The 27,348-nt window shown below is 36.9% G+C and overlaps 1 protein-coding gene across 2 annotated transcripts in view; it reads left to right on the top strand.

Annotated features, from left to right (window-relative positions):
* Trim9 (E3 ubiquitin-protein ligase Trim9) overlaps positions 1-27,348 on the top strand; it is a 616,856-nt gene that overhangs the window by 527,772 nt on the left and 61,736 nt on the right. The window contains exons 5-6 of one of the 2 annotated variants that reach the window (XM_081758683.1): positions 8,404-8,436; positions 18,631-18,770. In XM_081758683.1, the coding sequence (XP_081614809.1) occupies positions 8,404-8,436; positions 18,631-18,770 (173 nt within the window). The remainder of the gene's footprint in view (positions 1-8,403; positions 8,437-18,630; positions 18,771-27,348) is intronic. The other variant, XM_081758684.1, reaches the window with a different exon arrangement.

Raw genomic sequence — 27,348 nt, 5'->3', positions numbered from 1 at the left:
TGTCTTGTGAGTTTATAACTTCATCTCCCTTGTATTGTGATTATCTGCAAAGTTTTTCAGATGGCAGTCAGGGTCATTGTTGCCAAGTTGGACATCCAAAAAATATACATTGACACCCTACTTCTTAAATAAGATACGAGTCCGTAGTATTTGGCCAGTAAGATACTTTATTGATGGTTTTCGGGTAGTGGTGAAGTAATAAATGATATAACTCAGTAAAACTTTGCACACACCGTACGTGGCCTCAAACGACTATTAGAATCTAAAAGTCCAACTGTTACATCGGTTTTGGGCTTGGTTGATACAGTCCGTGCATTTTTACATATTTAACTCCCAGCGTAACCACACGGGAGCTTACAGTTTCACTCCAGGTATGTGAACTCCAGGTATGTGTGTGTGTGTGTGTGTATGTGGACTTTATTTCTTGGTAACTACTGGCCGGATCTGAACCAAATTTGATGAGTAGGTAACCGGAGGTCTAAGGAATTAAGATCGCTAAATTTGATCGCCAGGCTCGATCGAAGACATGCTTGGCTTTCCTTGTATGTAGTACTTTACTTTTCAATAACTACTGGCCTAATCTGAAGGAAATTTCATTGGCAAGTAGCCCATCGTTTATGGAATAAAGATCGCTATATTTGCTACACTACATATGACGATATGAAATTTAACTTTGATTGGTTATTAAACTTTAGCATCCTTTTTTTTTTTTTTTTTTTTAGCTGTACTCTTTATAAGGTGAAAACAGAATCACCGTAATACGTTCAAATATTAATGTTTTACCATCGAGATTCGAACTCGGAATCATGTGTACCAAGTGTGCGTATTTTAGCCAGTAGACCAATGAGAAGAGCTTTAAATTTAATGCTTTGCCTATTGTAAATGGGACAATAGTTCTGTAATACGTAATAATAATGAAAAATATGAATATAAAGAAGTAAACAGTCCAAATATTTCACTTAATTACTAATAACTTCCTAAGTTACATCTGCTAAAACATGTGGTATATTATATTGCGTTATTTGATGTATGTATGTGCTGTAGCATTTTGCGACGTCCTTCAATTTTCTTTTTTATCTATAGAATAATGTTTAGCTCTGATTGGAGGTGTAGCACTTTCCAGTTAGAATAGGCAGGCAAATCTTTATACGGGTGGGGCCAGAAATCCATCTTTGGCACTGTTCGCACAAGAGATAGAAGATGGGATCAAAAAAGTATTGAGAGTTTGGAATTACAGTAGTCCAGCTTACGGGAGTAATTCAAGAAGTCTTCTTTTTTATTTTGCATTTGTCTTCTTTTCGTATAATAGTTTTACTTGGTGAATTGATTAATCAGAGATCTTTGAACAGTTCTGGAAAAAGTTTCTTCTGATGCAGACACCATAATAATACACTGTTAAAAATACTTTCTTAAATCTGAGAAACTTTCTTATCTGGGTAGGCTCACTGGTAGAGCGTTCACCTCCGGTGCTTGGGGTCCCTGGTTCGATCCCAGCGTGCGCCGTGTAGACTTCGTGGTGGACAAACACCGTGCTCGTGGGTTTTCTCGGGGTTCTCCCACTTTCTTCATTCCACCATTTCACTCATCTCTCATCATCACCGTCTCCTTTAGCATAATAACCTTAGGACGTAAAACTTAAAGATTTCATTTTTTTCGTAACTGGGCACCGAGAGGATCTTTTCTGAGAAATAAGTGTACTCTATATATTAATAGCGGTGTCTGTAAACAAAAACTTCAGATCCAAATTGAAAGTGACTATGTTTGTGACTCTCAATCTCTTGAACTGCCCGACCGATCTCGATCAAATTTTTGACGTAGATGCAGTTCTGGCCTGGGAGTGTTTTTTAGCTATTCACTTTGACGGCAGAACTTAGGGGACGGGGAGGAGGGGAATTATAAAAAATAAATAAAACTTTATAACTTGAACCTCCTGACCGATCTCGATCAAATTTTCAACATAGATTACGTTCGAGCCTGGAAAGTTTTTATAAATATTTTTCACTTTGACGGTAGAACCTAGGGAAGGGGGAGGAGAAGGGGAGATTAATATATAAAACAATAGAACTTAACTCTTGAACCACTCAACCGATCTCGATCAAATTTTCAACATACATGATATTCGGGCTTGAGATAATTTTTATCATGCCGTACCCGAAACATGGAGAGGGGAGAGGGATATATAAAAATCGCCGAAAATATCAAAGAGCGCTTTAGTAATAGTAAAAACCGACCATATTACTATTTTTCCTTAGTCTAATAGAGGGGGTTGTATAAAGTGGAACGAGACACCACACTGTTGCCTTTTTAATGAATGAGAATTGCCAAATCTCATTTCTAAGAAAATATTGTCTCGGTGCACAGATAAGATACGGTTTCTCAAATTTAAGAAATTAGTTTTTACAGTGTACAAAACCAGTTTGATATATAGACCTACATGTTTGGACCGTAAATTAGTTAGACGCCAGAGTCGTATTTTCAGTCGACCTGGCAGCCGATATTTCTGGAACCCTACCATTGATCATGCATTCGTTTTACACGATGGTTTGAAATATTAATTTGTTTAAAGAAAACCAGAATGAAATGTCTTAATTTAACGTCTCACGCTTATGTCCTTTAGGTTAAAGAGTCGAATGATTAATAATAGCGAATGATTGTAAAAGAATTTATGGGAAAAAAATGAAATCTGTAAGTTTTACGCCCCACAGTTATGCCGGGTAGGATAAAAGAGACGGTGATACTGAGAAATGAATGAAATGGTGGAATGAAGAAAGTAGGAGGAAACAGGAGAACCCCGAGGAAAATCCACACATATGGTGTTTGTCCACCACAAAGCTCACTTGGCGCGAGCTGGGATTGAATCAAAGACCCCATGCACCAAGGTCAACACTCTACCACTGAGCCACCGCGGCCAAAGAATTGATGGAGTGAGAACTAGAGGTAACGGGAGAACCCAGTATCCGTGGTTAATCCTAGGCAGATGAATTTATGTTGCACAACATCGTGTCTATGGGTTTTTCTCAGGATTTTCCTAATTCCTCTCATAGTCTCACCACACCAAATTTTCCATAATCATTCACGAACTGTTATGCATCATGGTTGATTTGTTGTATCTACATCCTTTGCTGGCAGCAAGGCTAGGGCGGAGTTCTACAGTATAAAGTGGAACCTGAACAGTTGTAGATATCGTCTCATCTGGCACCGGAAATCGAACCCAAGAGACCTTGTTCACCAGAAGAGACCTATTGTGTCCTCTGTTCTCACCTAATTTAGCCTTAATCAGCTTTCCGTTGTCATTCTCTAATTTTTTTACGTAAATGTACTATTGGCTACAATGGAGAAGATCGCACATAATGTTTTTAAAAGTGACGCAAACCAATCAATAACGTTTAAGCGGAATGCATTACGGATCAACATGTACTTACAATGAGAATTGTACAGTTCCCATGTCTGTATATATTCATTCGATTATCGCGTTAATGGTATTTGACATGAATTAATGCCAAGGTTACTTGGCGTATGTTCATTCAAGAGGCAAAGGGGATGTATTCATCTGTTCACCCATTTGATTTAACCGTGATATAGGTAGAATTGCATTCGAGTTTCAGAGAAATGCTCTTCTAGGATTGTCATAGAAAACGAAGTAAATTAAAAGAATTTTAAGTAAAAGATAAGTAAAATAACCATTTTATCTAACGATATTAAATAAACTAATAACCATTGAGGCAGGTAGTATCTACAAAATGCTATTAAATAAACTAATAACGGTTGAACCTTTTAAATAAGCTACGTAATATATTTTCCTAAACCTTTTCTTATAGACTAGAAATTTGAATGCACAGTTCATGACGTCATAAGTGTCACACGTTATCACGGAGGCTATGCTCCTCAGTATTATACTCAAACACCTTATAATCAAGGAGTTAATATTCCTCCAATATAGGCTTCAATATCTTAGGAACAGGGAGTAAATATTATTTCAATATAAAGCTCAGATATCTTACTATCAAGGAGTTAATATTGATCCAATTTAAGGCTCTGTTTTATTTATACATACATACATACACACACACACACACACACACACACACACACACACACACATATATATATATATATATATATATATATATATATATATATATATATATATATATATATATATATATATATATATATAAAGATAACCTGCATTTCCCCCTCCCAAATATTTGTTTCTTTTAATCGCTACGTTGCGCTGTTTAAAATTTGTTTTATGTCTGAGATTTTTTCTTCTCATTCAATTTCATAAGTAAATTAATGAGTCCAATGAGAGTTGCTAAACAAATTGTTGATGTAATGATAAAGTGAAGGAGCAAAAATTACGTTATTGGTTCTGCATCAACTTTTGATAAATTGCATTTGCAAGCTTGTGGTCTAAAATTGATCCTTCTATGTCGCTGAGTTGTCTGTGTCTCTAAAGTTTCGATAAATATGATTATATTAATTTTTTTTCAAAGAAAATGCGGCACGAAGTAGTACGATTAAAGAAAAAACAAAGAAAGGAAGAAAAAGTACCCTTAGCGTATGTAATATATGGACTTCGATTCCCAAGTTATTATATGAAGTTTAACTTTTTTCCCCCTCTTCCCTTTAAGAGAGTCGAATCAGCGTTTCATTGGGTCGACGTCACGTGAACCGGTCGTAAAATTTCGTTAAATTTTGTCTTGTCATCCGGTGGAAAATCACCGACGTTAACGGCGATTTCCGTTAAATATATCCTTGCGCCCAGAGAGTGCAGTTTATGTGTTGTGTGTGGAGTTGGGGGCAGCGGTGTTCGAAGGAGAATGAGCGAGGAGGAAAGTCAACAACGGAGATTTATTTTCTTCATCTTTCTCTCTCTCTTTCTCTCGGTCGCTCTCTCTCTACCTCCTATCTGAGAAGTGGATGGCCATCGGACAAATTTACGAGTGGTATAAGATCTCTACTACCGGAAGTCCTGGGTAACCCTCAACAACGTAAATGGGTAGTTGGAGTACATTGCTTCTGCCTGTTGGTCGGGCTGCTTGGTGATAAATCCTCAATTTCGGGAACGAAAAACAGAGAAGAGGGCACCCATGATGCAGGCTATGCTAGTTTGCTACCCGTATAAGCAAATCAATATCAATCAGTGTGGACGCCCTTTGACAGCAGCCCTGCTTTTACCAAACAACACACTGGGAGGAGAAGGAGAGACTAGAAGAGCAAGATAGAAACGTTATCTGTAAGGTGAAAAACGTTGTTAAATACCGATTGCTGTTTCTCCCTCTTGCTTACAAAGGCCATCAAAGATCGTAAGTAAAAGCTGCTTAGCAAATAAAAGGGAAAGAGGGGCTTTAATTTATTTACGCTGTTTTCCCTAGCTTTTAACTTTCTCCAGAACATCACAGTCTGAGAAGAGCTGACATACACTTACGGGTGAATAAAATCTAAAATTGACCTTCGTTGGAGGTACTATCAACACATTCGTCCAAAGGGGTTTGAGTTTTACGGTTTCACCTTTCACGCTGAAGGAGACGATAAAAATTAATGATGATACTGTAATGATTGGTAAATGGACAGTTTATAACACTTGTCCTCTGAACGGGATTCAAACCTGTGACAAGCAAGTGTTGTTATTGTTAGTCTGCGCAACTATTCTGACCAGCCTGAAGAGGCACCAGAAGTATGCACTCTACTGCTGAACTACCATGCTTAAATATTAAAGAGGCCGAGAAATAATGAAAAAATCGAATATTTATTTCGCGGTTCACTAGCATACCCAACTAACCCGGTTATCAATAATGTTACTGTAGTATTGAGCTTACTTGGAAGGAACTGTGTGACTTGAAGGAGCTCAATCCTTCTGAGGATGGTCCAAGTTCTTTGAGGCCGATCACTAGCTCCGCGAAGTCATGTAGTAGTGGTGTCAGAATCACAAAATATCAGTCGAAATGATATTGTACTCGAGTAGAAACGGGTTGGTGAAAGAGGTGTGAGCCACTACTCCGAGGCATGTCGCCGAAGAAAATTCACAAGGACATGAGGAGCGATGCTCTGTCATATCCAACGGTCAAAAGGTGGGTGACAGAATTCAAACGGGTTAGGACATCATTGTCTGATGACATGTTCCGACTGCCCTAAAAACAGTGACGAGTTTGTGACAGTTGCACATGATATCGTTTTGAATGATCGCCGTGTGACTATTAAAACCAAATGTGTTCATTCCATTATCCATGACATCTTGCGAATGAGGAAATTATCCATACGGTGGTTCCACGAAATATTACTGTCAGCCAGAAACGACACTGAGTTCACCTTTCGACGTTCTCTTGACCCTATTCCTGCTGATATAAATGACTGTGAATCATCATGTCACCCAGAACGTGACATGAGTTCATCATTCCGATCCGGAAACGAAGGAAGAATCATCGAAGCAATGGAAACATGGCATGCCATCACCTGCTAGCAGCCCTTAGCAGGGAAGGTGATGGCACCCAATTTTTGGAATTCTGTTACATAACTTCATAAAAATAAAAAGGCCAACATTTAATGTGGAGTGTTGTTATAGCAATCTTCTCCGGCAGTTGCGGATTGCAATTTCCGAAAAGAGAAATGGCAAACTAGAAGATACCATCATCTTCCACGAAGATAATGCGCCGTGTCAACCATCAGCAAAGCCGCGCCATCATATTAGTATTCACCGCACTTGACGCCCTCTGACTATTACCTCTTCACATTGATTAAACTTCTCAAGGAACAACATTTTCATAGTGATGATGCCGTCATGGAGGCCGTGGGTGCTTGGCGTGATGACCAGGATTAATTATTCTTTCGTCAGGATTTGGCAACACAGGTACACCGCTGAGAAAAGTGCATAACTCTCCAGAGGTACTACGTTGAGAAATCCTAAAATGTCACTTGCCTGGGACTTTTCCCTTCCTAGGAAGGCTCAAGAGTTATCAACCGCCCCTCGTAAACTTCAAAGCTAGTACGTTATAAATTTAAGTTGAATTACCCAAAAATTAATATGTGCTGTTACTGTAACGTCGTCTTCTCACGGTAGTACCAGATCATCAGTGGTACAATACGTCAGATCCTTAATATTCTTAATTTTTCTTTAGTTTTATTCATGTATTTATTAAAATAATTACATTGAAGCCGAAATACATTTTCGTTCTGTATAGAAACCATAGTTGGCTTGATACCTCTAATGAGGAAAATTCGGCACACTGGCCTGGTGGTAGAGTGCCTATCTCTGGTGTGAGTGGTCCCTGGTTCGATCTCAGGCTGTGTGCTTTTGTGATGGACAACACCCTGTTCGCGGGGTTTCTCAGAATTTCCTCGTTTTCTCCCACATTCTCATTGTACCATATCTTTTATAGTCGGTTTTATCCGTGTTCTTTTATATTCAAAGGATTCTAGGATTTAGATTTCTGAACTTTCGGCATCTATGGTCACGTTACCCTGTGGGATGACGTTTAAGGGATGACGTCCCTCGTCGGCGATCACACTGTCCGACAAAAGGGAAGGTAAGGAAGCGGCCTGGGACCCACGTGTAAGGTACCACCCGGCATTTGCCTGGTGTAAATTAGGAAACCTCGTTCAGGATGGCTGACCTGATAAAAGCTTTTCACACATTTTCGACCGAATGCTCCCACCGGGAATCGAACCGAAGGCGAGAACGTTAGCGACTACGCTACGCGGGACCACTTTTACATCCAAAGGGAATAAGTGTGGGACTTAAACTAAAAGTACCATTTTTATTTGTACTTTGTAGTAATTAAAGAATATTGTATAAAGGTATTCTTAATATGATATCACTTTTATGTATATTACCAGAAAAGACAAGAACAGGTAATATATCTAACATAAGATAAATCGCTAAAATGTAAACTAAACAAGGCTGTATAGATAATCGTTTCGAAACCGATATAAATCGGTTTGTGTAGATTTTATTCATCAATGTCATTTAATTAACGATTACATTTTGTGTGAAAGCTATGGCAGATCATTTTGTTTTTGAGGGTGAGGAAATCAGTTTTGATCCCGTATGTATTTGTAACGACATCAGATACAAGCTTTGTTTGTAAGAGGATTGATTGTTCATACCTCAAATATCAGCAAAAGAAGTATATTAGAATGACAAAGCTTGGAGAATTGTTCTTATGATATAAAAAAATTCTTACAGTAATATTGCTTATGAATTCTAAACAGAATATGTTATTGATTGGTTTATGCGTAGTTTGAGGCGTGACTTTTTGTTACTTACATAGTATGTTGTGTGTTGTAGTAAAATAGCTATATCTGTTGATGTATGTGTATGTATTGTGTGTGTATGTGTGTGGTTTAAGTATACTGTCAAAGTTTCGCCTTCGTAATATCTTTGTTTTCCCTTCTTTTTCTAAGCTGCCAAAGATGGAGAAGAGAGAATCCCTGCAGGTAATTTTTCTTGTGTTTTGTTCCCTTTTTATTACGTACCACCCTTAGGAAATAAATAAATTCCATTTTTAAGTATAGAGTTACATGCAAGTAGATTTTCACATGTATAAAATAAATCTAAATTACTTGTTTGTTTATTTTTGTAAATCATTTTGAGTGTAAATACATATTTCTTTAACGCATTTAGTTCCTAGATATAGAGCACTAGCTATTGAAGATAACAAAATTTCCTATTTCGTAGGTTTTACTCAAACATCACAGTTGTTAGAAGGATAGGAATAGAATTTTAGTAGTACTCACTCATAACGTAAGAACAACTGATTCTGATTTACTGTCATAGTAGGTTTAAAAAGACGCTCAACCAGAAAGAAATATGTAGTTTCTGCATACTTGAAGTGTACCAGAAACTCGAGTCAAAATTCCATTGAAAATCTCGTACTCCTTTTTCCATTAGGTCTACCTAGAAGAGTGGGACAAAAGAAATGCAAAATTGTTTTTTCAAGTCATATACCGCAGAAAAATTGCGAATTGGGAAGACTAAAAGGAATAAAAATGAAATAAATCGGTTGATATCTTCCGGTCGTGCATGTGCTCTCAAGTTTGCCAAATTTGGAAAAATCACATTTCTACGGCACCTTTTTTTTTAACTTGTCAATTTTCAAATGTAATAGATTTAATTTCGCTCGCGCAACGGCTGTCGATTGTAAGAAATTCGGGCGCTCATTGTAACAGCCGTTGCACGAGAAATACTTTGACCAATTAGAACAATTCTTTTCTCTAAATCGTTATCAGTTCAGTAAGATTTGACTGGAGCTCTTACATTTAAATATTGACAATTTAAGTAAGATAGAAAAGTATCTTAAAATATGATTTTTTTTTTTAAATTCGGCAAACATGTGCGACCAGAAGATATGAATCAATTTTACCGATATTTCTTTTTTCACTCCTTTTTAATCTCTCCAATTCGCAACTTTTCCGTAGTATTACAACTTGAAAAACAATTTTACGTATTTTTAGCCCACCCTACTATCTAGTAGTGTAGAAATTCAGGACACTTGGTAGTGTGTTCTGTGTTGTACCTCTTTCCCTCTTTTGCCTATATACTAGGCTTCCGGAACGTGACCATCATGCATATTAGCTGTAGTGCAGTGGTTCTCAACCTTATTTACGTGACATCCTACCCTCATAAACCTTTGCTACTTCACGCCAATCTCCTTCCGATGACAAAGACAAAATATCCACATGTGGCGTGGTAAATTTGATAAAACTAAATGGTGAACAGTCATTACAAGATGTGATGTATTAACAATTTCATAAGTTTATTTCTGTCATAGCTTGCTCCTCCCTTGCTCTCTATTCACGGCCTTCCAGGTTGGAAACCATTGCTCTAGTGCAAGTGAAATGCGTGTGGAATGGACATCCGGGTACAATAACTCCCCTCAAGCGTGAACATACCGTAGCAATTATTATTTTGCTTCCATGTAAATTTATTTCTATTTATAAAATGAAGAAGACATTTTAAAAAATTTAACTTTATTTTAAAGAAAACAAAAGAATAACTAAATTTTACTTACTTACCTAATCCGTCCTCTTCTTCCTTTCTGCATAGAGGGTTTCCAAAGAGTTTTCCATTCGTCATTATTTCTTGCTGTTGTCTCCACCGTCTTCCTTTATATTCTTCACTATTTTCCCCAAAACTTTAAAGTTGTAATTCATTTCTTTTCCGAATTTGACTGTTAGTACTAACTACATAAGTCTGCAAATGCTAACTGTAATCTTTACTGGTTTCATTTTCCAGTATACTACTTCATTCGACTTATTCTTTTTACGGCATTCTCTTATAACATCATCTAGTACTAAATTAAACAAAATAGGACTAAGCATACAATTTTGTCTTATTCCTAATATAACACAAAATTCTTTAGAAGTTCCAGTACACGTCTTCACGTAAATTCTTGTTCGTCTATAGCAGCTTTGTATATTATTTTTATTTACTTCCATGTTTCTGAGATATTGCCATATTTTTTCTCTTCTGATGGTATCAAATGCTTTTGTTAGATCTATGAAGCAAAGTGAATTCCCTTGTTTTGATTTATTCCTTTTTGATTATAATTTATCGTAATGTAATTATGTGGTCCTATGTACTTCTGTTTAGTGATGGGTCGAAGCAGTTCATTTGGTGGAGCTAGCTCTTTCGCTCCGGCACCGATACGGGAGTCGTTCAAAGGTGCCAGTTCCTTTTTGAACGGTTGGGAGTCGTCGTTCAAAGGTGCCAGTTCTTTGTTAACTGGTGTTGTGCCATTCAAAAGGTAACGACTACGTTCACTGAGTTCCCTGTATGCATTCTTACTGGCTTCTGGCTATATCGGTGTCGATAGGCGTGTGCGGTAGTTTCGTGCATTCTTATTGGCTGTTTCGGAGCGGAGTCGTCGTTACTTTGAACTGCTGGAACTGTGTACGGTGCTCTCATGACTCAACTGCTGGTGTCGTCTGCGGAGCTGTCGTTACTTTGAACGGACAGTTCCAAATGTATGAACTAGTTCCATACTAGTTCACATGATGGTGTCGTTCAAAAGAGTCAGTTCGTTCATGAACGACCCATCACTACTTCTGTTAGATCTGAAACCACTTTGAGTATATTCTAATTGTGGTTCTCGTATGTCTTTCCTTAATCTTTGGAATGATTTTAGCTGCAAGGCTGAGGAGCGAAATCCTTGTATAGTTATAGCAGTCTTTATTAACTCCTTAAAAAATGGTATTATTCATGCAACTTTCCAATCGCTAGGCACATGTTCTTCTTTCCAGTTAAATATTTTTAGCATAATATTTCTTCCGAACGTACCTTCTAAATATTTGGTCATTTCTGGTACAATTCCGTCGTGTCCAGATCCTCCTCCAACATTCGTCTTTCGTACTACTCTTTCCAGTTGTTCTTCTCTCTCTACTGCTCTATTCTTCTCTTGTTGTTCTCTGCTCTCCTGTCGTTTTCTTCTCTTTTATACTTGGCGGATTCGTTTGTCAGTTGTTCATTTCCCCTGTGTGCATGTTTTTTTTATCCTTTCCTTATATTATCGATTCATATATTGGCATGTGGTGCATCTTCCTTTTCTTTCAATGTTTCTTCGAAATATTCTCTCCATGGTTCTGTTATCCTCTTCTTTAACAAATACTTTTCCTTCTTTGTTATATATACTTTTAACTGTCGGTTCTTTTTGATTTTACACCGTGTGCGTGGGTTTTCTCGGGGTTCTCCCGTTTCCTCCCACTTTCTTCATTCCACCATTTCATTCATTTCTCATAATCACCGTCTCCTTTAGCCTAACCGGCATAACCGTGGGACGTAAAACTCAAAGATTTCATTTCATTTCTTTTCTTTTTGATTTTCTCATCGTTTTTAATGTACCGTAGAATAATTTTACATTTTCTCCTGTAACCTTTTCTGTAAGTTTTCCCAAGCTTCCTTTTTACGTTTTATTACTAATTCCTTAATGTTTTTCCTCTATCCTTGACTCCTCTCATAGTCTTTATCTTTTTTAGTTGATAGGTACTTTTTTCATCTCTTTTTCTTTATCTTTTTTAGTTGATAGGTACTTTTTTCATCTCTTTTTCTTTTCTTTAACTTCTACTTGGATCTCTAGGTTCCACCATGCTATTCTTTTAGTTGTGAGTCCCCATTTTTTTTTAATTTTTATTTTAAATATCTGCTCCGTCATTTTTAAGATAGTTATTTTAAACCGTTCTTCTAGTTCTCTACGATTTCTATTTCTTCTTCCTGTAGGAATCTTTCGAACACATGTCTTTTCTTTTTGTGTATACATTTTTCTAGGTTCTTCTTTTAATAATTGCTTAATTTTCTCCGTAGTTTTCCCTTTCCCAGAACTTTGTTTTTCTTTATCTTCTCTAGTTACTGTTAATTTTATTAATAAAAGATAATGGTGACTTTTTATTTCTGGTCCTCTCTTACTGTCAAAACTCTTACATCTTTAGTTTCTTTCCAGGTTTCTCTAGGTAGTAATATATGATTAGTGATGGATTTCTCTTTCCTTGATGGCTCTTCTTTTTTATAGATGGATATTCTTATATTTACGTTTAGTATTTGCTATTATTAAATTGTTTTCGACACAGTACTCAATGATTTTTTCTTCATTATCGTTTAGTATAGTTTCACCGTATTGTCCTAATAATCCATTTTGATTCTTGTAAAGTTTCTTCCAAATCTTCCATTTAAATTCCCCATTACTATTGTTGATACAAGGTTGCAGGGTACATAACATACCTGAATTTATTGCAGTAGAATGAAAGCATGTTAACATTCAGAATGAAGCCCCTCGTGTTGAACTGTCTGTAACTATATTCCTTCCAGTTTCTCGATTCCACGTCAATACCTGTCTTATTCTTAGAAGCAAATCAGTCACAGGAGTTTCCACCTCTTGGTGATGCATTGTGATTTCAAGAAGTGTGTCATGGACCGGAGTAGATAGTAATCCGAAAGGGCAAGGTCAGGAGTATATATTGCGTATGGCATCAGTTTATGTATTTTTTGTTTGTGTGTGTTTTTCGAGTCAAGTGTGATTTTTCGTTATTCTTTTCAACAGGGCGCGTTTTTGGTTCACCGATGTGCATATTTTTAGCATAGTGCAGCATACACCCACTCCCAACTGTTCGGAATAAAGATCTGCATTGATAGTACGACCGATAGGAACGAACTCGAAATATCCTGTAGTAGTTCCACCGTACACAGAGCATGAATTTATCCTCCAAAGGGCCCTGTTTGACGACCTGTTCTGGAAGTTGGTACTTGCTTAGCCACCGTTTTTGCATATTTGGATTTCGGAAAAACACCCTCTTTTCGTTACGTGCGACAGTCCGTTTCTAGGAAACACACATCATGAGGATTTTGCAGCAGTTGTTTGTACACATTCACTCGTCTCTGGACCTGAGCTAGGGTCACCTCATATGGTACAATCCAGCAGTTCCTGATGATTTTGCCGAGTTCGTGACGCAGTACAATGGACTTGGACATGCCAAGTTGATCTACAATTGTTGTGTGCTGGTGAATGAATGTTGCTTAATAACGTATCGTGACCTCACAATCTGTTACCGTGAAGCGGCTGGACGTTGTCTGATTTTCGACCTGTTTACAACCTGCACAAAATTTCTGGAACCAACGAATTGCTGTGCTATAATTCTCTGCATCTTCCCCTTTCGTATGACAAATGTTCCGCATTGCTTTCGCAGTGTTATTTCTGAGTTCAAACTCAAAGTAACAATTTATGTATCAGACATTGTTGAGCACTCATCGTCATTGCCACTAAAAACAGACTGAAAATACTGACGGAGTGGTGGTGTTCGTGTTAAATAGTCCTATTGTCACGTTATCTCTTCGGCCAATTTGACGTACTTACGCTCGATCATGGTGTACACACATGTTTGCTGTTTGGTTTGTGGGAACATTGCAAGACCTACGACTTAACCTTCTATATCCCTGACACCTACTGTTTGTTTTAATATTTCCCAAAAGACTTCTTTTTGCTGTATGGTGCGTCTTCGTTTGGACCGTATTCTCTAATGATTTTTTTGCTTACTTTCTTCTTCCTCTTGTAGTATCATTGTGTCATTTTATTTCCGTTCACGAAGTCTCAGTCTTGAATTCTATTGATACGGTTATTCCAAAAACGCACCGTTTTTTTTTTTTTACATCAAATTATGAACTTTATTTATTTTTTTTTTTCAAAATACACTAACAAAATTTATAAACACGTTTATCACACATTCCGACTTCAGGTATGGTGAATGATGTCGAGCACATTACCTCATCTACTGCGCTGACATGCAATAACTCTGTTCGTGAAATTCGCTATAACTGCCTGACACCGCAATGTTTTCCTCAGAATGACCACTACGACGACGTCCAGGACTTTTTAATGTTCACTGTTGAACCCGTTTCAATGTACTTTTTCATAAATCTGTGAACTGTTGATTCATTCGGTGCCTCATTTCGCCTTAGAACCGCGCGAAGTCGCCTGACAGTTGCTGCATAACTTTCTCCGTCCTGATAAACAGTTTTCACAATTAAGTGCACGTTGCGCTATCGTGAACTGCTCCATGGCTAGATACAGACTGAAGAAATTCGAGAAATTCAGACTAAGGCGACAATCGGAATGTTTGTGGGTAGAGCAACAATGCAAAACAATGTCGGCAACCGAGAAACAAAAATTTACCAGATGATCTAAAACAGGCGCGCTTTTTGAATAATACTATACCTTCTTGTACGATACATTCTTCTTCTCTCGTGGCCCTTTTGAATTTCAATACTCCTGAGTAAAATAGAGTGTACACATTTCCTATTTTCTTTACACCGTGTTCTTTCCTTCTGGTTCCTGTTATGTCAAAACTTTTCATATTCAGATTCTTGGCTTCTGCTGTTAGTTCTTGTTCTTTTCCAGTCATCTAACAATCTAAATTGCAATCCTTGCCTTGCTGTTATCAGGACATTCAAACCGGCTTCCTGTTTTCCCTTTCGTTTGATGGTTTATTAATTCAGACATACACGTTATCAGCCTGTAGAGTCCTATCGTGATGAAAGGGTTGCCTTCTTTAGGTGCTTACGTTCAGCATTGGTTGTTGTTCTGCCGACTCTCTGTTTTACAGGGAATTAAAGCCTAACCTTCTCCCTTTCTCATCCGGGCTTGGGATCGGCAATAACGGAGGGAGTTCCCCATATAAATCAATGATTAAAAAAAAAAAAACGTACGTACTCAGCACCGTTAGAAAAATAATAATGACAATTAGCGTCATGAACTTTTCTGGACGCAGCAGCATGTGTCCAGTTTATTAAATAAATTGCATAGTAAATAATGTACTGTTTCTCTGAGAGTGTATTTTAAGTAGATTTTTGAAAATACCCCCTATCACTTGTATGCCAGTATATATAGAACTAAAGATTAACAAAATTAAATAATACTGTTTATGGAGCCAAATATTGCACAACATGTAATTTAATTACCTTTATTGAAATTGTGCTTTCTTCCATTTAAAGTCTAAGCCTACTAAAACCAACTGGTAGGCGTAGTAAAATTCTTTTGTTAATGATACTACTGCAATAATACCATCTTTACCATCTTGACTGCTTGCTGAAAATGGTTCAACGTATTTGAATTGAATTGAAAAAGGCTTTATTCAAGCGGGCGAGGTTCAGCATTTTGCTGCTCTACCACCTAACCCTTGTCAAGGAAGTACATTGAGTTATACAAAAAACATACAATCAATTGAGTCAAAAGATACGGTTATATACAACAAAAATACAGGTATACAGTAAGATGATAAAAAAAAGAAAAGAAAAAAGTGGTACTTTTAACAAAACACACTCTCACGCGCAGGTACGACAAGTGAAGAAAGAAAAAAAAGCATACAAATACAAACATGAAAACAAACACTTGTTTTCATGTTTGTATTTGTATTGCAGATAACTTCGAGAAAAGTTGACCTTTTTAATAGTTATTCATTTTGTAGTCTCTTGAATGGGCTCAGCCGAGGGTTTTAGCTTCATAAAAGCTCTTTTACAACAACTATATATATATATATATACGTCACAGATCTCACGATCACGTCTCGGATAGTCTTAGTGTTGAACAAAACGCTAAACTCCAAATCAGTCTACCAATATTTAAGACAGATGATCATTACAAAGCCATTTTGATGTACTCTTAGAAACTGATATTTTCGTATGTAAAGTGCTAAAGACCGTGTTCTGTAGAACCCGGAGCTTCAATGTTGCATTCACAGAAGCTTTGCGTTAATTTCTGTCCGTAGGTTAATAAATTAAAGACAATGAAAAACATATATATATATAAAGTAAACCAGGTAATATGTACAAAATGCTATTAAATAAACTAATAACCCTTTTGAAACTTTTTTCTTATAAACCAGAAATTTGAGTGCGCAATTATGACGTCATTATTGTTAGACACCTAAATATGTAAATTTTACAACAGGCCCTGAAACCAATTATTAGTCCATATAGTATAATTTAACAGATACTATCTGACTTACTTCGTACTTTTTTAAATTTTTGCATTGTCTTTAACTTATTCACTATTTATTTTTTAAAGCGGGTATGAGCTTACGGATCAGTCTTAATATTGTCCTTCCATCTGCGTCTAAGATCTTCCTAATGGCAATTTTTCAGTTGGGTTTTCAGTTAATATTTTCGAAAAGCGTTCTTGCATTGTAGCTACATGACCTGCCCACTTAAGCCTCCTAGACTTAATGATCTTAACTATGTTAGATAAACGGTATAAATTATGCAGTTCCTTGTTATATGAAGTTTCCGTCATTCACCGTCCCTGTACCTTTTGCGTCCGAATATTTGCCTCAGGATTTTTTATGCTCATGCTTGGATAAATTTCTAATTGCGTTTTATTGTAAACTAAGTTGAGGATGCTGAATCAGGGTGTCTACTGATACGGGAAATACTGGAAATATTTGAATTATACTGAAATTTAATTTTGATACTGGAAATACTGGAGATATACTGGAATTTTGATCCATGTACTGGAAAAAATTGTGAAACTGGTAATTTGTGAACAACTCTTTTTTGTAATTGTTTTAATAGTTTTGGAAACAATTTTGTATCCATTGAGATTGTAAATTTTTGCAAAGCAAGAGTTGTATACATTTTGCAATTAGACATTTAAAACAATGGGTGGAGTGGAGAGCTGTGAGGGGAGTTTGGAGGTCCTTTTAAAAATGTTCAAAAACAATATTGTATTTCAAAAAATCAAGACTAATTAAATTTATTAAAAATCCTTTTTAATGGTAAAACAATTACAAACCTGAAATCATCAAGAGTGTGATTATTCCTAAAGAACTTTTAAAAAATCATTATATTAGGTATTGAAATTTTGCTGATAATTATACTGAATATACTGGAAATATACTGGAATTTTGAAAATGAAACTCAATAGACACCTTGTGAATCCAATTAAACTATTTTTGGAGCGAAGCTCCTCTTTACTCCACTTAGACATTGTTCATCCGGATTCTCCTCCGAGATGACCAAATGGTGATTCGAGAGTGGCCGGTAAGTGTCGTAAGGGGTTACATGTCCTTATCGCACATATCACTGAGAAATAATTACCGTAAAACTGGATCTCCGAAATGCCTGAACGGTTCTTCAAATTTGACGTGTTGGTTCGTTTTGTTCTGCAAACAATTTTTCAAAGCCATTATGCTCTTCGCTGATATGCCAAATTTAACTATTTGCATGTCGTGTTCGTTCACGAAGGCAATTGGTATACTGAAAAAGTTCCATGGATAACCAATAAAGGTCGATCACTTCGCTCCAAATTTGCAATTAACACATACCTAGTAGTACATGTCCGTTCCATGAGATCACGAGAAAAATAACCTCAAAGCTGGGATTCTTGAGGTAAGGCTTAGCTCGATAGTAAAAGTGTCCACGGTACAATGTATATCATATTCCACTTTTTTATATATATATAATAAATTGAGGATCATGAATCTAATGGGACTATTTTCAAACATATCCGTCCATTGAGTGACGAGAAAAATTATCTTTAATTTGGGATACATATGTTTGTTTATGTCCCAAAGTTAAGATCACTTTTCTAGGTACCCTATGGACGCTTGTGTTTAGAAATAGTTCCATTCGGTTCAGTGTCTTCAAAGTGATATAGAAAGTACAATTAGAAATGTATCCAGGCATGGACACTTCCACCATTAGCATAAGTGGCACTTCAAAGATCCAAACTTCAAGATCACTTTTCTAAGTACCGTATGGACGCATGTGTTTAGAAATAGTTCTACTGGGTTCAACGTCTTCAAATTGGTATAAAAACGCAATTAGAAATGCATCTAGGCGTGAACACTTTCACCATTAGCATAAGCAGCACTTCAAAGATCCCAACTTTAAGGTAACTTTTTCTACGCACCCCATGGACGCGTGTAGTGAGGAATAGTTTCATTAGATTTACCATCCTCAAATAATTATAAAAAGCGCAATTAGAAATTTGTCAAAGACTTTTCACTAGTTGCATGTCGCTAGTTCTTTATCAAATACGAGTAGTCACTCAAGGAGGGACAGAAATTCATCTGCGTTTTAGTATTTCATGCAGATTAAATTATTTAAAACTTATTTTCTATTGAGGATGTTTTTTTCTTGATTTATTTCAGCACCTGCAGCGCCTATGATTATTCCTGAGGAATGCAGCGCCGAAAACAATAGCGTTACCATTGCTTGGCAGCCTCCACCAACGTCCTTTGTTGAAGGCTATGTACTTGAACTCGACGATGGAAATGGTGGCGAATTTAGGGTAAGTACAATGTTCGATCACAACTTAATAGTTCTAAATCACAAAAATGAGAAGTTAACAAGATTTGCAATACAGGCCCTGGCAGAACATAGAAAGTCTTGGCTGAGCGCGTTGCGAGTTAGGCCGATGCAGAGGAATTGATGTTAATGTATCGTATCTGACGTAAATTGGGTACGAAGCAACAAACACAGTAGTAGACTGCGATCAGTTGTGTTGCCATTCATTGCAGCATTGCCAACTATCTGGTGAACTTAAAGACCCATGGCATTACCAGCGGAAAACTCGTGACTGTATACAACGGACTATAATAGTATTGCTGACTCATCAAATGCACTATGCAAACATGGGAAAACGATTGAAGGTCTGAATGTTTGTCGAATAATACTGTCACATTATCACTTCTATAGGCTGGAAACGCGTTAGACTGTCGGTTAACTGTATTTTCACTGGAACAATAGTTTATGACAACAATATTTTGGTGATGTGCTGTTGTACGATAATCCCGTACTTAACATGTCTGACAGTTCAGTTGCTATATTGTTCACTAAGCATATAGACTTCCTAAGGCTGGGAGACACTTAAGCGTCTGCCTTATGATCCATATATCCATATATATCAGCTGAAAACCGATTCTCGCTATATATTAGCGTTTTTAATCTATAGCGATCAACACTGAAACGGGAAATGCTAGACTCCTGCTACTTACGGTGCAGATAGAGAGATAAGATGATGCCTATTCTTAGAACGCAAAATCGATTCCATAAAATACTGTTTCTCGTTGTCTATTTTTTTTTTTTTTTTTTTTTAATGTAGATCAACATTGAAAGCGGAAGATGTAGTGGGTTTCTGTCACTTCTCTTGGACGCTTACTCCATTCCAGAAAACCACTTCTTCTTATATTACCACTTTTGCTCTATAGTGATCAACGTTAAAACCGGAAGTTGTTAATTTCTACCACTTCCGGTTTGAATATCACTTCCATGAACGATTTTCGATTCTTAACTTTCGACCCTCCACATCCGGACCAAAATCAATGGTGAACCGTGAAATAACTCTTGAGATTCTTTTGTGTTTCCCTAATGGTCAAACGGACAAGGTAAATATATATAGGAGTTTCAGTAAACCAAACTGCGTAATAAAAGTTCTGGCGGTATAGTCATTAAAACTCCTTAATTACTTGAAAAGAACGATATATATATATGTTGGGAGCAATGTTCGAAAACGGCCATTGGCCGAAGAAAGTGATCAATTCTAAGTTTGGACAGATGCAATTATCCAAAGTACGAAGAAGTCTATCATTTCGGGGTTTGGTCGCTTAATAGTATCCAAAGCTAGGTTTGGATAATTACAGTTCATCCAAAGCTCAATTTAGTTATTTCCAGTTGTTCTTGCGAGATGTCATTGCAATTTTTTATTCGTGGCGCATGCGCATTCGGAGAATATAGGGAGGGTAAAGCAGAAGTCAGTCTTCAGTCAGGCGGTAGCTTTATGTGTTAACGTGTATGCTTTCTTTGCCACTCACAATTGTTTATTCGTTGAAGTGAAATTGAAGACCGTGCACAACAATGAGTATGGTTGCAGCAGAAGACTTCAAAGCAAAACTAGACGACTACGTTCGAGCTAGTACAGCAGATAATACGTTCTTGTTATCTCCAGAGAAGTACAATGAATTGCTGTTGGAGGTGAAGGCTTCGCAAGAGAAAAAGAAAAGAGGTGAGTCACTGACGTCACTGGACTATCGTCGCCTGAAGAGATATGATGTTTTAAGTATTGGTGGGGTTGAGAAACTTATCGAAAAACGTAAAGATGGTGATAGTGTTATTAGGTATTTCTGTCACACCGGAGAATTATACAGTGTCATTCATAAAGCTCACATTGACACTGGCCACAAACGTTTGAGATGCTTGGACAAAGAACTTAAGCTAAAGTACTGTAATGTAACACGAGAGATCATCAATATTTATCTCAAATTGTGTGGGCAGTGTCAGTTGAAAAAGAAGCAAAAGTGCAAAGGACTGACTGTTAAACCTATTCTCAGTAATCTGCTTAATTCTAGGGGTCAGGTTGATCTTATCGACATGCAGAGTGAACCGGACAAAGGATACAAGTTCATATTAAATTATCAGGATCATCTCACAAAGTTTCTGTTTTTGCGCCCATTAAAGACAAAAAGAGCATCAGAAGTTGCTTATCATCTGATGGATATATTTTGCATTATTGGTGCACCTTGTATTCTTCAAAGTGATAACGGACGTGAGTTCGCAGCTGAAGTTACAAGTGAGCTGGCCTCAGTGTTTGGGTCGAAAATAGTGCACGGCAAGCCGCGCCACTCTCAGTCTCAAGGAAGTGTTGAGAGAGCGAACCAAGATGTTCGAGACATTCTTATTACATGGATGGCAGAAAATAGCTGTTCGTCTTGGGCTGAGGGTCTTCGTTTTGTCCAGATGAAGAAAAACAGGTCCTTCCATAGGGGCATTAACCGGAGCCCCTACGAGGCTTTGTTTGGCGTTCCCATGAGAAATGGACTTTCGGATTCATCTCTTCCATGTGGTTTATTACGAGACTTGACCAATGAGGAAGATCTACAAGAAATATTGGCTCGTGATCCACATTGTGACACCATGCAGGAAGGGGAAGGCTCAGGACAGGATGTACAGAATTCATTGACTCGTGATCCACACTGTGACACCATGCAGGAAGAGGAAGGTTCAGGACAGGATGTACAGAATTTATTGACTCGTGATCCACACTGTGACACCATGCAGGAAGAGGAAGGCTCAGGACAGGATGTACAGTATTCATTGACTCGTGATGTACAAGAAGACACTTCAGGACAGGACGCACAGCATTCATTCGTTCGTGATTCCCTTAATAATCTTCGGCAGGAAAGAGAGACTTTTCCAGAATTTCCAGCTTCTTTAGAGACCATCAACACTGCAATTGTGGAAGCAAATGAATCTCCATGTCCGTGCGCAAATCAAGAAAAAAGATGCAACATCTGCACAAGAAGTGAGAGTATACGAGAGGCACGTGAGGGATCCAAAATACATTTAAAGCGACAAGCAAATGAAATGTTAATGGCGTCAAGTAAAAAATTCCCTCGTGCAGACGTAGGACAAACTGTTCTAATCAAAATCCCAGAATTGGACAGAGGCAGAGCTGCTCCGAGGAACGTCATGGCTGTGGTTATGGGGAGAAACGATAACGATCTCTACCAGTTGGGGACTTCTTCGGGAATTATTAGAAAGCTGTACGCGCGCAATGAGTTCCAGTTCGCAGATGAACAGTTTCTTCAGATCAGTGATGTTCCGCAGAGAGACATTTCACTTAGAAGTGTAGCTGAAGCAGAAACACACTCCAGGCAGGGGTTTATTAAGTGCGGCTGCAGGAACTTCTGTTTGAACAAAAAATGTAATTGTGTAAAGAAGGGTGTAAAGTGTAACTCAAAGTGTCATTCCTCAAGTGCGTGTAGGAACAAGTAACTGGACAGTTGACCTATTACAATGTACTTGAAGAGCCTGTATATGTGGCGAATCTGCATTTCAGTTATTCCATTTTATAACTGTAAGTTCATTATATTTTTTCGCACTTACAGCTTAAAATTTTCAGCACACGTTTTTCAAATTCTTCACTGTTTCATTGTGTTAATAACTGAACTTAAAACATTTAACGCACTTTGCTGTTAATGCTTAATTAATTATTGTACTTATTTTTATATGGTGCATATTTTCTAAAAGTCTTCTAAAAAAGAAAGTAAGCTGAATTAGAAGGAATTAATACGAAGAACTATTTTTATTCATATACGAATTTCATACTTCTTATTTGACAGAATTTTGTGATATACATTTTCATTTCTTAAACATTGAAAAATAAAAATCTTGTAAAATGTGTAAAATGTGAAAAAATTAATAATTTTTTTTTCTTATTTTCCTTTCTAAATTGAGCTTTGGATGAACTGTAATTATCCAAACCTAGCTTTGGATACTATTAAGCGACCAAACCCCGAAATGATAGACTTCTTCGTACTTTGGATAATTGCATCTGTCCAAACTTAGAATTGATCACTTTCTTCGGCCAATGGCCGTTTTCGAACATTGCTCCCAACATATATATATAATACTAACAGTCAATTTTCATCGAGAATCTCATTTGTTGTAGTTCTTTCATGCGAGAAATATTGTTTTGGCATCATTCGAGAGAAGTTATTCAGCTTCCCATTTTCTAAATCTCTGACCTTTTTCAACCCCTATCAAACTTACGTCTTTCATTTTGCGTATTCTTTCTTCATTCAGGCGTATATTTCGTTTATACTTTTCGCTCACTCGCTTCTCCGTCTCCTTCTCTCTTGTTCTTTTCATTTTCGTTTTTTTTCTCTTTTGTCTCTCATTTCCATATTCTATTTTCATTCTCTATATTCATTTTTCGTTCTATCTTCCTTATTGATCAACGGGGTCTCCTTTTTCCTAAAAAAAAAAAAGGAACAGAATATATGAAACAAAAGCAAACAAGAACAGGGAAGTTTTATTCTTTCTGTATTTGGCCCAAACCAAGTTATTTGGTCCCTTTTTTCATGTTATAACAGCTAAGAGCAACAAGAAAATGGGGGTCTTTTTTTTATCCAAGTTTTTCTTTCGGGGGTAAGGGGCAAGAGAGAGTCTCCCGGCGTCATCGTCTCGCTTGTAATTTATCAACGAAAAAGCGTCGTTTGCTGTTGATCAATGAGCGAGTGAATCTTCAGGAATCCAATTTTCGTCTCCTTCCAGCCAATCAACCCTCAATCAAGAGAACATATGACGTCACGTTGAGTGGCTGTATAACGGAATATTTTCTATGTATTCAAACAATCTTATGAGGGGTGTTTCTGTTGTCCCAACCCCCGTGTGTATTGTAGATGAGAGAAAGGGAGTGAGTCATTTTCTCTCAGTATATATATGTATACATATTCTCTTAGCTCTCATTGAGACTAGAAAAGGCTGAATATGGGATAACACGGCCCTTCTCCCTTCCCCCTCTCACATAACACCTAAAAGCCAATTGTTTTGTCTTGTGAAAATGCCGCTGCCAATTCTTTTGTGAATGGATTTGTAGAAAGACACTAGGAACTATTGAATTCACTACGAATGGAATCGATTAGGATACTCTTTTAGTCCGCTTCTGCGTCATTTGCGCCCATTGAGAAAATATCTGTTTAAAGTGCATCAATTGCAACCTCCAAAATACCTAAGACGCTTCATTGGTGACCATGCGAAACTATTAGGTTCAATTCGATTAATTATGAATCGACTTTTTTTTCAATAAGAATTAAAATATAATTTTATAAGAAGTATTAAAATATCCTATTTGCAAAGTGCTTTTATCCCACCACAGTATACAGTGTACAGTGGTTTGCTGCGCAAGTACAAACGCTCATTGTAATATAAGTTTTCCAGTAAAAACTATTCTATTGAATCGATTACTATTGTGCATTCTCTATAGTATGCTTTGAGTGTATGTAAGAATAAAAGTTCAGATTTTTTCTTGTTTTAAATGCTACTGTATGTACGGGTCAATTCATATTCAGTGTTTTTTTTTAAATTAATTTCGTGACCATTAATTAGGAAAAAATAGAACAAATATTTTCCTTATGTATGCTATTACCAATAAAAGAAGTAAATTTTATTTGAAAATGTGCGTTTTAATTTTACTGCGATTAACATAGAAACTGGAAATTGCATATTTCTACATTTCCGGTTGAAAGAGAGATAGGGATGGAGTTGGAATATAGTTTGGGGACGCTGCATCGATATATATAAAATAAGAAAAAAATCTCCAACTTGATCCTGATGCCAGTCGACAGACATACGTAGGGACTAGGAATCGACAAAATTTTCCGGAATCCAGATTTCGGAAAATTTATTTTTCGGAATCGGAAATTTCACTTTCCGGATTTCTGAAAAATTCCGGATTTTTCAGAATTCCAGAATTTTCCGAAATTCGGGATTTTCATGACATCCGGTATTTTTCTGAATTCCGGAATTTGTCCGATTTTACTTTCCGAATTCCGGAATGCCCATCCCTAATAGATAAGATACAAACGTGTAGGAGTTCTGTAAGGTCTCCCAGTCTCATGCATTGCATAGTTTGTATGTCTAATAGCGCTGTCATAATAGCACATTCGACAATGGTTGGTTATAATTTTAGTGAAACATTGCATAATATGGGCATAGTGTTAAAAAAAAGAGACCCTTTTACTTCTCTTTTGAAAACCCTTAGTTACAATAATTTAATAGCACCGTCTGCAAGAGGTAAAGAGAATAAGGGCTTTTCAAGGAGAGTTGAACATTACTGTATGTAAATGCTGCTGTATTTAACTCAGTTTGCGTCCTCTAGAAAGATTCCTATAAATCTAGGAGTTTTAAAGAATGCATTGAAAAGTCTCCCGTTGTTTGTAGCAGACACATCTAGTTGATGCTACTATGGCGTTAATACTAGATTATTGATCGGAGAAGACATCTGATAAAAAGTCGGACATACTCGTAGTAACTGCAAGTAGGGTAGCATGTATGGGAGAGGTCAAAGATGGAGCAAAGTATTATGCGGAGCTGTCACTTTTATACGCAAAAACGGATTGTATATTTATAGCTTTTAAATTCTGTGGGTTTTGTATGGTTGTCAGGGACAGGTATTTCCCTTAGCTTTCTGTTCCATTTGGCGTCCCTGGTCAAATCCATCTTAACTGAAAAAGAGATAAAAATAAGGTACGGAAAAGGGAACCGATCAAAGCCTTTAAAGAGAAACTATCCCGTCATTTACCTGTGACATTGAAAATAAATAAATAAATAAACTTACTCTCATCGGCCGTGGATTTGAACCTGGATGCTCCCTATATTCGTCAACAATTTCATTAAAAGAAAACCTTAATCCATTCATTCGGTGGTAACTATAGCGTAATCATAACACCAAGGCAAATCTGTTTACCCCTGCAATAACCAATAAAATGTCGTTGATAGAATTTGTAGGAGAGAGGAAAAACAGAACTCGATTTAATGTTGTTTTAGATGTTACTGGAGCAAATATTAACTAAAATTAGATAGATACCATGGTTATATGGCGCAGGTTATGATGTTTTGTTGATTCAAAAACTTTGGATGTACATTCAAATTATCAGTCATATATGGTATGTGGTAATTCCCTACCTTGTAGTTCCTTATATGCTTTTGATTTATGTGCAGTTAATGTATTGGAAAATATAGTGCTTCTGGATGCCCTGTTGTTGTCATCGCGAATTTTCCAACAGACCTATTTTACATATATGTTGTATGTAGTGGGGGAGTCTTTTGGGCTGTTAAAACCAAAAGCTGATAAGTATGTTTGATTTTGTAATGCGCTCTTATATTTTAGATGTGTGCACCTGGGTGGTGCAATGAGGGGGGAGGATATCAGTGCATGTTTAGTTAAGAGGCAGGGTAGTTGCATGAATGTATGAGAGGGGGAGATCACATATCTTGTTCGATTGGTGATATTGCAGGATCAGGCACTGAATAAAGGAAGGAGGGGGAATTCGTTGATAGTTTTGGGAGGATGAGGGAGGTTTGAAACCAAACACCATTTTTATTTCGTATTTTTTTCATCATTTATGTATGTATGTGTATGTGTGGGTGGGTGTAATTTCGATATGGTTCGTACATGTATGTTTTATTGCCTCGTATATTATCATATGTTGAGATAAAGCCAAAACATTTGCACGCAAAATGTGTGTGATCAATTGATCGGCAGCTTGTTTTTTTCGGCTTGGTAGGAGATAGGACTATTGTGGTTTGTTTTTAATGTTTTGTTTTATTAATAGACGATAATCAAAATTAAAAATGTTTTGATAGTATTAATGATGCATCACAGATTATTATACATATTTAGCGATCTATCTTGAACAGTATGGAATTATGAAACACCTATTTACGAACTACCGGTCTAGACTGTATTTAATATTGTCCTAACTGCATCCATAGTATTACAGTACGTACCTCACTTGCTAATTCGTATTATTGAGTGTCCTGCGTATCGGAGAAATATAGTGATGTTAAGCTTATGAAATAAATGTAGTTCGTAAATAGATGTCCCATTAAAGTAATAGTTTTCTCAAATACACAAATCGTAGTGGTATAATATTATTTTCTCTAATATTTAAACACCCATTGACGCAACAGCTGCGTCGGGTCTTTAAATCTCAATAGCTCAGCCCCTAATTAAGCTAGAAGATAATTTTCATATCAATGTGTTCCTGAAAGATGAATCTTTTCGCCGATTTGCATTTTATGTATATGGGGATACCACGGCAGAGGGGAGAGGATAAAGTTTGTGTTTGTTTTTTGCATTAGTTTTTTTTGGGGGGGGCATTTCCCCCCTTGGGGGCACACTAAAAAATTGGTATGTGAAGCAATGAAGTAGTCCACAATCATTTTATTAGTGCCCTCCAAAATTCTATTTTTTTTTCATATTTTGAAGTACTTTTTGTTTCTTCTTCCTCCACTGTAAATAGGACGGGAATTGCACAAATTTTACCTCGTTAGAATCTGTGTTCCATAAGCTTTCCAATGATGTA

The sequence above is a fragment of the Thermobia domestica genome, chromosome 5 (genome assembly GCF_964235325.1).
Source record: "Thermobia domestica chromosome 5, izTheDome1.hap1.1, whole genome shotgun sequence".
In the NCBI taxonomy this organism is placed as follows: Eukaryota; Metazoa; Arthropoda; class Insecta; order Zygentoma; family Lepismatidae; genus Thermobia; species Thermobia domestica.
The sequence above is the reverse complement of the archived record's forward strand: the minus strand, read 5'-3'. Positions and strand labels throughout refer to the sequence as shown.